Consider the following 13678-nt stretch of genomic DNA (forward strand, 5'->3'; position numbering starts at 1 on the left):
TTTGAGTTTACTCATCTATAAGTTGGGAGGATTAAATGGAATGTAAACTTAGCCAAGTGTCTGGCATATATGTGTTCAACTATTAAGGATTATGTTTCTTGATTATTATTTAATTCTGTTGTCTGTAGCCACCTAATTCTTAGCCTTTAGTGATTCTGCAGGAGGAGTCATCAAGATTAAAAGTATAAGCTGATTTGTTCCTCTTGTTGGAGCCACATCAAACCTAGACAGACTGTGATATAGTGGGATTTTTGATGATTAAAAAAAATTAAAGTGGAAAGGAGGCAAGCAGATCATCAGACATGTATATCATATAAAACATGGATAAGAAAAGTTCTGGAAGTCCATTTTATAGACAAAGAAGAGGCATTTTTTTTTATTGGGAAAGATGAAGGATAAAATAAAATTCCAATGTGCACAGGTAGCATTAGTTACAATTAACATTTTAGTTTATAATTTGGGAGCATATACCACTTTACATGCATTATATTAATTTAACATATCTCAAATGTTGATTTGAATGGTTAAAATATTTTGAAGGAAACTGGAAAATACTCAAGCAGCTCACTATATCTTTCATAAAATAAACAAAAAATGCGTAGAAATTGATTTGTTGCTTGAATTTAAATCAGAAATGACTTAGTTTTTGTGAAAGACAGTGGTTTATATTGTCAGAAGGACTCACTCTAAGGGAAGCCCCCAACATTCTGGAAATGATGAAAGAATTCTCTAAACTCCATTATTTTCTTTTCCTCTGGGAGCCAATTAGATTCTCTGGTATCCAGATGATTCACGTCTTTGGCGGATTCCATAGACAATCAAACCCACAGCGCAGAGACCAAGCACAATGGCCCCAATCACAGGAAGCACAATTGTGTAGTCAGATGAACACTCATCAACTAAGAGAGGGAGAAAGAAAAAAATACAACATAGCAGGTAAGGTTTGGTGAGGACAGACCAGAAAGCAGACTAGAGTGGGAAGAATATGAACTTTTGAGTCAAATCCAAGCTTGACTTTTTTTTTTTTGATTGAAGTATAGTTGATATGCCACCAAGCTTGACTTTTAATTTCACCACTAACTGTGTGAACTTGGATGAGTTATTGAACCTTGCAATTTCCTCATTTATAAAATAAGCAAATAATGTATAAGATTCTTGGGGGATTAAACAAGATACCCTTATCTTTGCAGCAATTAATAGGTTTTTTTTTTTTTAAAGGCTCCATGCCCAACATGGAGTCTAATGCAGGGCTCGAACTCAGGATCCTGAGATCAGGAATTGAGCTGAGATCAAGAGTCTGACTCCTAACCGACTGAGCCACCTAGGCACCCCCAGCAATTAATAGATACTTAATAATCGTTAGACATGTTTTCTTCCAGGTGTGTTCTCTGAAAAGTAGAATGTGCTTACATACAAGAGATTGTTGTTAGATTATACCTGATCTCTTGAAAACATGTGATGTTTATCTACTTTGTAAAATATTTTTTTGCTACACTTAAAGTTCTAATTATTTATGAGAGCTTAAAAATGAACATTTGTAAATTTGTCAAAACTTTTTTCTTTAGAGGCACCTGGGTGGCTCAGTTGGTTAGGCATCCGACTCTTGGTTTCAGCTCAGGTCATGATCTCGTGGTTCATGGGTTCAAGCCCTTGGGTCATGATCTCATGGTTCGTGGGTTCAAGCTGTCAGCGCAGAGCCTGCTTAGGTTTCTCTCTCTCCCTTTCTCTCTCTCTGCGCCCGCCCTCCCACCCCCGCTTGTGCGCACATGCACATTCTGTCTCAAAATAAATGAATAAACTTTGAAAATAAAAATTTTTTTCTTTATTTCATTAGAGAGTATTTATTCTGTTTGTTTAAAATGTAGTCAGTCTCAACTGGAGAAAGATGGAGAGCCATGAGGATAAAAGGGAACTCGATTGAATACAAATAAGTATAGAGAACTATATCTTATTCAAGGATAGAGAAAAGGCAATAGATGAATGGTTAAAGAAGATGTGATATGTGTATGTATATACACACATATACGCACAATCGAGTATAATGCAGCCATAAAAAGAATGAGATCTTGCATTTGCAACAACCTGGATGGACCTATAGGGTATTATGCTCAGTGAAATAAGTCAGATTGAGGAAGACAAATACCATATCATTTCCACACATATGTGGAATCTAAAAAACGAAAACACAAGAATAAACAAACAAAAAGCAGAATCAGGTCTATAAATACATTAAAAAAAAACTGACGGGGAGGAAAGGGGAGTAGGGAATGGGTAAAATGAGTGAAGAGGAGTAGGAGACACAGGCTTCCAGTTATGGAACGAATAAGTCACAGGGATGAAAGGTACAGCATAGGGAATATAGTCAATGATATTATAATAGCGGTGCATGGTGACAGGTGTAGCTACACTTGTGGTGAACATAATAACCTATAGGGAAGTTGAATCACTACTTTGTCCACCTGAAACTAATGTAACACCGTGTGTCAGCTGTACTCAAATAAAAAAAAGTAAAGAAGAAAAATCTCCAGCACATGTTAAGGGGAAAAAAGTAACGCAGAGAAAAATGCATATAGTACTACAATGTTTTATGTAAGTAAAGAGGAAATGAAGATATATTTCTTGCATTTACTTAAAGAAGATCTGGAAGGATAAATGCATGATAAACCAATAAAAGTAATGGCCTATAGATGGCTAAGGGGAGAACGGGATGAAGAAGAACAAGGTGAGGGCAAGGGTTTGTAAGGTAAAACGTCATATCATCTTAGTTTAAGACAAATGCAAAGAAAAATTTTAATGAAAATTTCAAATATTTGAATAAATATATCATAAGATCATGAAAAATAAAAAGAATAGATATGAGAATATATTCATGAGATCGTCTCATGAACCAATATCAAAACAAACCAAGGATCAATTCTCACCTGAGGTCAGACAAAAAAGGATCAGGAGGGACCAGGGAGAGAGAACGATAGAGACTCAACAAATCTGTACAAGACATGCCCTGTGCTTGTCCTATACTATTTCATTTGGCAGTGGACAATATTTACATAATGATGATAATATATACCTTATTGATTTAACAAAAAACAGTGATATAACAATAGAAGGGATGTTGTTAAGAGTATGAAATCCTTATCTGCCATAATAAGAAGTTTAAAGCTAATAAATTGAGAAATAGAAAAGCTTTTTAACATTTTTTAAAAGAATTATTGAGGGGTGTCTGGGTGGCTCAGTCGATGAAGCGTCCAATTTTGGCTCAGGTCAAAATCTCGCCATTTGTGAGTTCAAGCCCTGCTTCACGCTCTGTGCTGACAGCTCAGAGCCTAGAGCCTGATTCAGATTCTGTGTCTTCCTTCTCTCTGTCCCTCCCATGCTCATGCTCTGTCTCTTTCTGTTTCTCAATAATACATAAACTTTAAAAAAATTAAAAAAAGAATTATTGAGATAGTTACCATAAGAAATTATTAAAATTAGTTAAAAGTACTTTGTCTCTTAGAGGAAGGGCAGGGAAATGTTACTTTTCATGATAAGCCCTTTTGGAGTACACAGTTTTGTTATTTAGTATATTAGTAAATATGTATTTCTTAGATAAAAAAGAACGTTGACAAATTAAGAAGTTAATTTGATTAGAATGATTTAGGAAAAGATACAAAAATGTTAAAACAAAATGCAAAGCACCTACCTATTGACCAAAATGTGAAACACATATGCTAAAATAATTCCACCATAGGGTATTATAAAGATCTATTCATGTAAGTACACAAAGATATGTTACAATAATCTCATTTTATGAGAGCAAAATGGGCAATCTAGATATCCATCAAAAATGTTAAATGGTATATCCATACAATAGAAGATATTGTGGCCACTAAAAAGAATGTGGTGGATCTCAGTGTGCTGACAGAGAAGTTCCCTAAAATCATGGAGCGTTGCATGAACCCCCAAAAAACTGCAGGTATGCCGGAAGTGAAAAGATAGACAAGATGCTGGGGAAGGGCTGGGATGGGAGTAGACAGCAGCCTTCACTTTCCATATAATTTAACAGTATTTAATATCACATAGCTTAAATGCTGTTAAAATGCAGAAAAGTGGGGCACCTGGGTGGCTCAGTCGGTTGAGCGACCGACTCTTGATTTCTGCTCAGGTCATGATCCCAGAGTCATGAGATTGAGCCCCCCATCAGACTCCATGCTGAGTGTGGAGCCTCCTTGAGCCCCCCCAGCAGACTCGGTGCTGAGTGTGGAGCCTGTTTGAGATTCCCTCGCCCTCTGCCCCTCCCCTGTTCACATGTGCATGCACATGCTCTCTCTAAAATAATAATAATAATAATAATAATAATAATAATAATAATAATAATAAAATGCAGAAAAGTACACAAAGAAAACAATGATCTGATCACCACAATTCTTCCATTTCAATGAATCACTGCAAACCGTGGAAGGCAATTGCTTCCTCTGTACATAGATGAGTGTGTGTGTGTGCTCATGTGTATGCCTGACAAAACATCATTCAATTTTCAAAAAATGATATTTTTCTCTTTACAAATAATTAAGATGATTTAGAAAAGCACAAATAAAAAAATAAAAACTGTAGGAGAGGAAGAAATTTCTTCTTTCCTCCAAGATTCTTCCAGCTGGTTTAAGAATTACAGATTAAAAGGAGGAAAAAAACCCTAAGTTTTATTATATGTGCACAGTAATTCATCAGTAATGAAATTGATACCCAAAGAAATGACCAATGCAGGCAGTTTCTATACATTTAAACAAAGAGATACTGCATTTGTGAGGATTTGACAGGATAAAAAGAACAGATGTTTGGGAGCTTCAATTAGTAAGGAATTCTAAGCGGAATTTGGGCTGAGATAGCAGATTAATAAAAAGTAACAGGGTTTGTTTCTATAGCTTTCTTGGCTTTAACGTTCCTCTCTCTGGTGACAGGATGTGTTTTTACTGTGTGTTTTACAGGGAGGGTACCTTTCATATGGGAGATTTCCTGCTTTCAGGGTGACCGAGGAGGGTCTGAATGTCCTTGCACTGGCCGTTTCCCAAGTAGATTCGACTCAAAATAATCAGTATGCCATTGTGGTACATTTTGGGCCAGCCTCCCCCGGAACCCTTACAAAACCAATCACCTGAAAACCACCCACCCAGAAATTATCCTTGTGAAAACATGGACAAATATAATTTCAGGCATCTTTCTTTACAACTATAAGGACATGGGTAGAAAAATATATACACATACTTTTATTAAAATAGGATCATACAAATGCTATTTTACCAAAATTGCTTATTTTAATTGATTTCACAGAAGAAAAAAGCTAAAACAAAACTAGGAAAACTACCAAACTTCAAATAAATGTAACTTTATCACAGGAAGTATTGTTTCATAAAAGATCTCTTTAAGGTTCAAAAAAGAGACTATAAATACACACTAAAGGATTATGAAGTGCATTAAGAGGTTATGAAATATGTGAGAGACAGTATGCATTTTCTAAACTCTGTGTTTCCAATTTAGACATTATCTATTGATAATGTTTTGAAAGATTAGCACTAACAGATTCCCTTCTCTCTCTCTTATTCCCAACTCAAATTTTGAATAAATGTATTATTTTTTTACAAAAATTTTAATGTTTATTTTTGAGAGAGAGAGAGAGAGAGAGAAAGACAGAGCACAAGTGGGGGAGGGGCAGAAAGCGAGGGAAGCAGGCTCCAGGTTCCCAGCTGTCAGCACAGAGCCCAACAAGGGGCTCCATCTCACGACCCTGCACACCACCCCCCCCAACCATGAGATCATGACCTGAGCCAAAGTCAGATGCTTAACTGACTGAGCCACCCAGGTGCCCCTGAATAGATATATTATTTTTTAAATCATTGTTCTGGTTTATAACATTTCAATTCTATTTGATAACTATCATTCCAATAGTTTTAAAAAAATATGTTTCAAATATATAACACACATTCCTGATTCAAAGTCAAAATAATACAAAATGCTGTATGTTGAGAAGTTCCACTTTCACCTTTGTCTCATCTTTTTTGTCACCCCTGTCTTAACCACTGGTTTTCCATATACATTTCCAATGTTTCAGGTATAAGCAAAAATGAAAATATATTTTATTTCCTCCTTTTCTCACTATTATGCATTATGTTTTTTCACTTAACAATATATTTTGGGTAACTTTCCTATACATACATAAAAATGTATGTTCTCATTCTTGCTTATAACTATATTCTGTTGTGGGATGTATCTGTTCCAGACTGATGGACACTTCTCTTGTTTCAAACTCTTACTATTACAAATAATGTTGTGATGAAAAACCATGTACATGGTTTTCATATACAAGATGTATCTGTATGATAAATTTTCAGACCCATAGTTGTTTAATGCTTTTTCCATTTATCTATTTAAATAGATAAAATGCTTTTTTTTTAAAAAACTGTGGCTTCTCTATTCCAGAGAGATATTTGCTTATGTTCTTGTTTATAATGTGGCTTCTCTCTGATCTTACCAAATTTCATTGTCAAACACTATCTTTAAGAAAAGCTCCTTGGTGTTATATCTCTTGAATTATTTCATGTTTGAGGATACCTGCCTATTATCTTAGTAAATGATATTTCGGAGTCACACTTTCTTTCCCTTAGGATTTTGTAGATGTTGTTTGCTGGCTTTAAATGTTATAGGTGATTTGGTTTTTTAATGGAGAGGGAGAATTTGTATGTCTAAAGAATTCTTTATCTTTAAAGTTCTATAGCTTAGTTTGGCTGTATCTTAATGTTAAGCTTTCTTTTAAAAAAATATTTATTTTGAGAGACAGAGAGAGCGCAGCGCTTGTGTGTTCTACATGCATGCACACACAAGTGGGGAAGGAGCTGAGAGAGTGAGAGAGAGAGAATCCCAAGCAGGCTCCTCACTGTTAGCACAGAGCCCTATGCAGGACTCAATCCCAACTGTGAGACCATAACCTGAGCAGACATCAAGAGTTGGACACTCAAACGACTGAGCCACCCAGGTGCCCAATGTTAAGCTTTCTGTGTCTATTTTTTCCTGGGTTACACTGTGCTCTTGCAATCTGCAACTTCAAACATTTATCTTAAGCAAAATCTCTAAAACTATCAAATTTATCTTCTTCCTATTTTTGAACTCTCTACTTTAGAGGCACCAATTATCCTTATTTTAGACAATCTGAATATCTCCCATGCCTAGCAGCTGCCCTATCATGGTATGATCTTATTTTTTATCTGCATTAAATGCTTATTTCAGTTCTTTTCTCTTGAAGATAACTCATTTTTCAGCTCTATTCTGCCTCTTACTATTTGTTACTATGCATTGCTTTGATACTCAATTTGTTCACTCATAGGAATGAACTCTCCCATTCACCTCACTCTTTCATTATAACATTTCACCCCTGAGTTCTGGTTATATGGAATTCACACTCTTATTAAGTGATTCTCAGCAAAATCAACTGTCAGGGATTTCTGTTTCTTGAGTTACGTTTTCTTTGTATTTTATCAACTATATTCCTTTCTAACTCTCCCTCCTTTAATTGTGGTAAAATATACATAACATAAAATTAACTGTTTTTTTAATGTTTTATTTACTTTGGGGGGGGGAAGGCAGAGCGAGAGGGAGATGCATTATCCAAAGCAGACTACAGGCTCTGAATTGTGAGCACAGAGCCTAACGAGGAGCTTGAACCCATGAACCGTGAGATCATGACCTGAGCCAAAGTGGGACGCTTAACTGACTGAGCCACCCAGGTGTCCCTTAACTGTTTTCAAGTGTACACTTCAGTGACATTAAGTACATTCACAGTTTGTGCAACCATCACCACTATCCATTTCCAGAACATTTTTCATCTTGCCAAACTAAAACTCTGTAGCCATATTTTAATCTAGTCTTATTCTTACATTCTTTTGCCGCAATAATTTTGCATAGTGGTCATGTACCTTGTTTCATCTTGCTTATGCTTGGGCATTTCATCCATGACATTGAATTTCCTTTAACATCATTTGGGTAAATTAGGATATTTCTTCCCATTGTGAGATCAGTTAATGTTTCCCATTGAACTACCTATTGGGATTCTTTCTTCTTTTCTGTACCTTGGGAATTAGCTATAGTCTGGGGGTACCCTGGGATTTGGGGTTGGTTCCCCAGTTCACTTCTATCAGTCTCTGTGTTTACCCTGCTTCCTTTTCCCAGTAGCCATTTTCACTACTCCTAGATGAGAAGAGATAAAATGACCAGGCTTTTTCTCTCCAGTTTTAGGAATGGTAGTATGTGTTCACAGGATTTTTTTTTCTCTCATATGGCTTCTTGGTGTGTGTGCTAGGGAAGCAGGTGTCCTGCTGAGCTCTCAACTCTTCCTCTGAATCTTGTTTCTTTTTTGTTCACCAGTTTTCAAAGTGTATTGCATCAGCTTATATTTCCACTGCTACTGGTGATTTTTAAACACCCTTTTCCCTTCCACCCATCTACTAGATAATGAGGAAGGAAAATTCTGTGGGGAAAATTTAGTCACTATTTTAACTCTACTTTTTCATTTTATGTATTTCTGTAATACTTAAATTAACAAATTTAAAAATTTAACAGAATTTAATTTAAATACTTGTTTAAGTATTCAAATTTTAAATCACCTACATGTATCTTTTGCTTCCATTTTTTTCTTAAAAATTAAGAATCAGTACTGCAGAATAAATTATAACCATTTTAACCAATTTACTGTATGGGGCAAAACCAAAATTGGGCAGACATTTCTACACATTTGTTAATCAACGTCTTGTCTGTTTTATAATTCGTATGTAATTCTTTAATCACATATTTGTGGAAAACCTAAAAACAATAACAATTCTAAACATAATAATTAAGTAAATTATTATATAATGTTGATAGCATATTCATGATAGCAGCCATAATAATGACACTTTGCAAGTTTAATAGCATAGAGAAATGCTTATGATGCACAGGTAACAAAGGATTTCAAATTGTGTACTCTGTATGCTTCCAGTTAGCAAAACAATACTCATGAGAGGTAAATACATCAATATGAACAATGGATGGTTATTTCCAGGTGGGTATTATCTCTAGATGGGTTGCAGAGGGAGGGGCGAATTCAGGATGCCCTATCCTCAGCAGAAGAGAAAATGGAGTTGAAACTCGCCGGACAGGCAAGCAGCAGGTACACTCACTAAAGGCAAGGGTCAAGCGCCTGCCAGCCCCGGCACCCCACCCCCACCCCCACCCCAGCCTCCTGGGCAGGGCTTCCCGGGGTGCGCGTAGCAGCCTCCTGCCCCGACGCCAGAAAGCGACAAGCAGCGCTCTGCAGGAAGCCTCGGGCCCCTGGACCTGCAGCCGCAATAGGGAGACTCGGAGGCAGCTCCAGAAGGATCCAGGGGCGGACAGAGAGCCACTTTCCAACAGGTAGCGGGCCGCATTCTCAATCCGAGACCCTCCCCGGAACTCACGCAGAAAGTGGGCAGAACTGAGAGGCCGGAACGCATCCGGGCTTTATTTACCAGTCTTTCAAAGGACAGCTTTGCTTTTTTTGCTTACTAGAATGTTAATTCACAGTAAATTAAAAGATAATCGGCGGGTGTGTGTGAGGGGGTACACAACAGGACTCTAAGCAGCAGCCACTCTAAAGAACTCACCGAAGATGGTAGAAAGGAAAAGTGAACTTAAGTGAACTGCCTTATCCCCCTCTCCTTGATTTTAATTCCGCTTTTTTCCCGTGTGCTTTGGGGGAAATGTCCACACACTAGAAGAGGAACATTCCTTTAGTCATTCTACAGGATGCTGAGGAGCATGGTGAATAAGCAGCTTGTGCTCTGCAGTATAGAACCTTTCAAGTACGGGAGTCAGGAACGGGGTACTTGTTGATACCTGCTGGAGGGACCGGCTGGAGGGACCGGCTGGAAGGACCTGCTGGAGATGGAGAGAGAGAGCATCTCTCCAAAGGCAAGCCCTCGCTGGTAAAACAGTTACTTTGGGAAACACCAGGTCCTCCCATCCCAGATTTTCATCAACATCAACTGTTATAAGAAGGAAACAGGAATGTCCTGACACTGTGAACGTCGTCAGGGGCTCTTGAAGCTCTCTTGAACCTCTGCCCTCCCCACCCTCACTTCTGAGAAAGTGGAGACAGCTAAAATCCTTCCAGGGAAAGCCAGTACATGCCCTAGATAAGCAGTGGTTATACAGCTGTTGCCAACTTTCATACACTTCCTGTTCAAAACAATGAATGGCACCTCTGGCAAATACAGAAAAACAAACCTTCCTGTTAGGAAAAGCAGTTGAAAACATCCAGAAGCCCATTCCTCCCCCTTGTCTCTGAAATGAAAACCTCAATTCTCCCATTTAAACAATGTAATAGAAAAGCACAAGTAACATTCCAAGCCATATTTGATAGAATTTTTCTTCCCCATCCAGTCAGGAACCTCCTGGTTTATGATTTTCTTGGTAAAACTTTGCTTAAAAGGAAAAGTGGGTGATAATCTGGCGTAGATCTACCTGTTCTGCTTGCCATTCCTGATCATTTTTGATGCTTAGCCTGCATCCCCTCCCTACTGTGGCCCAAATTAACAAATGTACAAGTATAGACTAAAATCAAAGAAAATAAAGCAGAGAAAAAAAGCATTAAGAAGGCAGACAACAAATGAAGGTGAAGAATTTGGATCCTCTTTCGTTTGGCAAGATCTTTGATATGTGCTTTCTATTTTTAAAAAATGAAATGTTGGGGGACACTTGAGTGTCTCCATCAGTTGAGCATCCGACTTCCCCTCAGGTCATGATCTCAAGGTTCATGAGTTCGAGCCCCACATTGTGCTCCGTGCTGTCAGTGCAGAGCCCACTTTGGATCCTCTGCCACCTGCCCCCCACCCCTGCACCTTCTGTGTTTCGCACACTCTCTCTCAAAAAATAAACATTTAAAAAAAATGAAATGTTGGGAAGCTATCTAGGTTGTTTTTTTTTTTTTACTAATAACACATTATAATAGCATAGAATGTCTTTTTAAAAATAATAGTGTATAGGGGCGCCTGGGTGGCGCAGTTGGTTAAGCGTCCGACTTCAGCCAGGTCACGATCTCCCGGTCCGGGAGTTCGAGCCCCGCGTCAGGCTCTGGGCTGATGGCTCAGAGCCTGGAGCCTGTTTCCGATTCTGTGTCTCCCTCTCTCTCTGCCCCTCCCCCGTTCATGCTCTGTCTCTCTCTGTCCCAAAAATAAATAAACGTTGAAAAAAAAAATTTAAAAAAAAATAAATAAATAAAAATAATAGTGTATTAACACCATTCTGTAATTCAAGTAAATCAGGAATTGGGCACAATTCAGGAGTTTTAAATGACTTTAGAATCTATTTTGAAATGGATTGGTTTTTAAAGAAGTAATGTATACATTTTAACTAGATATTGAGACTCTTCAAAATGTGTAAGAAAAATCAGTGCTGTTTGAAAATGTCCTTCCACAATTCTCCCTTTGGGTATTTGCTCTCTCCCTCTCCCAAGCATGTCCCTGCTTCTTATCCCTAATTCTCAAAGCCAGCCCTCTATTACCAGGTGTGGAAGATGGAATTCAAGCCCATATGGCACAGCCTCCCTATGCCAACAGGAGAAAGTGGTGGCTACATTTTAATTAGCCTTCAGATGGCCCCTGGGGGAAAGTTGGGTTTCCTAATAAGATTGGGAGGGTGGGATAGGCTACTAGAAGAACTGATTCCTTCACTTCAGGCTGAATATGAAGCCAGAATTCCCAAGGCCTTAACCTTGCACACTTTGAAGAAGGTGGGGCTTTACACGCGTTCATATCCTCTACTGGGCCTCTTTCTGGCCACCAGGCATGCTGTTAGCAAAACGACAAGCAGTCCTGCGATACTCAGGCCCACGGCCACAGGGATTTCTCTCCTGTTTCTGTCACTGAAGCATTCATCCGCTGCAATTGAAGTCAGAGTAACAGGTGTTACAGGCTGGCCACAATGCTGGGAAGTGATACTGCCCCTGCCTGCCTCAGCCTGACAGAGAAGGAAACCCAGAGAGAGACGGAGCTGCTGGGCTTCCCACCTGCTGCCTCAGACACACAGGTGAAAACGAGGAAGATAGGGTCAGCACAATGATCTGAAATGTGCAGTGCTTGTGATCACTTAAGGACTAAATTAAACTGCAGATACCCAGTCCCCACATCCTGGAAATTAGTTTTGATGGGTTGGAGGTGGGGTCCAGGGGATTCCGATGCAGCCGGGAGGCAGATCCAACTTTGGGAAATGTTGGTTTGGTCTAGAGAGTCAGGATCAGAACTGTAAGCCACAGTAAGTTCTGGGGTCATGTTTCCCAACTCTGGAAACAGGGACCTGTGTCAAACTGCACGGCCAAAGTTTTCTATTCAAACGCTGCTTCTTACAGTGGCTGCCGGACAGTCTGGGGCTGGAGAAATCGTTTTCAGGCTCTGGGATTTTAGTTCCCTAAAATGGGTTGAGAATGTGGGAGGCTGAGAATTGGATGAGAGGGTGAGGGAAGGAGGGGGAAAAATGAAAAGATAGTTTTCTACATCTCCCTTTGGGCACTGCTAATAGAAGTCAGGTGTATGTTGCTGAAAGGTGTTATTTCTCATCTCTGCCACTACCAGGTTTCATACACCTGCTCACTTCCTGCTTCACAGAGGTTCTGAGCTGGAGGAAGAGCAAATGCATACCTCATTTAAGGTCACAGGATTAATAACAGAGGTTTTTCAAATCCTTATTATGAATTTTTAAGTTTCCCCAGATTGGAAGTTTTCAGATAAGATGACAGAGTGGGGCCAACCTACTAAGAAATATTACTATTTTTATCTTGGTGCTGTGGTAAAGGTCCAAAATGGAGGCAGAGATTTTAAGACTCAGACAAAATCTACAGAAATTAGGGGATCTGAGGCAAGCCACACTTTATTCCTTCTTCTGCTCAATGCTTCCCAGCAAGTATGTCAGAAGTTTTTTGTAGGCACATCTTCAATTTTATAGTGGAACTCAAAGAGAAGTTGGATTCACATTACAGAAATTTAAGTTACAGCTAATCTTCCAGCTAAATCTGTTTATGAAAATTGAGAGGTAGTCATAACGTCATTAGTTATTATGAAAGGAATGTTTTAGAAACTGAAATTCAATTCCTGCACATATGTAGAAATCCTTGTAACCCATTTTCCCAGCGGGGAAAAAAGGACTTTTTCAGAAAGTCAGCCTGGTCTGTCCCTGGCCTTCTTCCTAGGACCTGCTTCCCTCTGTGGTGGTTAAAACACAAAGCAGAAGTTGCATGGGAACTAAGACTAGCTACAAGGAAGCTCTAGTCAGGAGAACTGAGTTCATAATTGAAAACAGGGTGCCCAACAGAGTATATTTCTATCTTGAAATATTCCATCTTTCTCTTTTCCCTCTGCAAGTGGGAAAGAATCTATTCTGAAATCTTGAATTTTAGATATTACTAATACTCAGGATCTTTAAAGTCTCTCAAAATACCTGAGTTAACTAGTACTCAATAGCTTGTAAAGAGGAAGTTGTAGGTGGTATTTTCTGACTTTTTGATTCAGTCAGTGAGTGTGTGTGTGTGTGTGTGTGTGTGTGTGTGTGTGTGTGTGTTGGAGGAGTCAGAATACATGTTTTAGTCATATAAAGAGAACATATCCTGCTGTGGGAGGACAAGGGTGGGTTAAGGTGTCTGATTTTG

At 38.7% G+C, this 13678-nt stretch overlaps 1 protein-coding gene across 2 annotated transcripts in view; it reads right to left on the reverse strand.

Moving 5' to 3' along the window:
- Positions 1-360: 360 nt before the first annotated feature.
- Positions 361-13678, reverse strand: part of LAMP3 (lysosomal associated membrane protein 3) — a 36780-nt gene continuing 23462 nt past the window's right edge. Inside the window, exon 6 of one of the 2 annotated variants that reach the window (XM_047100148.1) lies at positions 361-899. In XM_047100148.1, the coding sequence (XP_046956104.1) occupies positions 766-899 (134 nt within the window). In that variant the 3' untranslated portion in view covers positions 361-765. Of the gene's footprint in view, positions 900-11289; positions 11919-13678 lie in introns of those variants that run through there. The other variant, XM_047100147.1, reaches the window with a different exon arrangement.

The sequence above is a fragment of the Lynx rufus genome, unplaced genomic scaffold, assembly GCF_022079265.1.
Source record: "Lynx rufus isolate CCGP_SWC_20201006 ecotype Redwood Valley unplaced genomic scaffold, mLynRuf1.p SCAF_5, whole genome shotgun sequence".
NCBI lineage: Eukaryota > Metazoa > Chordata > Mammalia > Carnivora > Felidae > Lynx > Lynx rufus.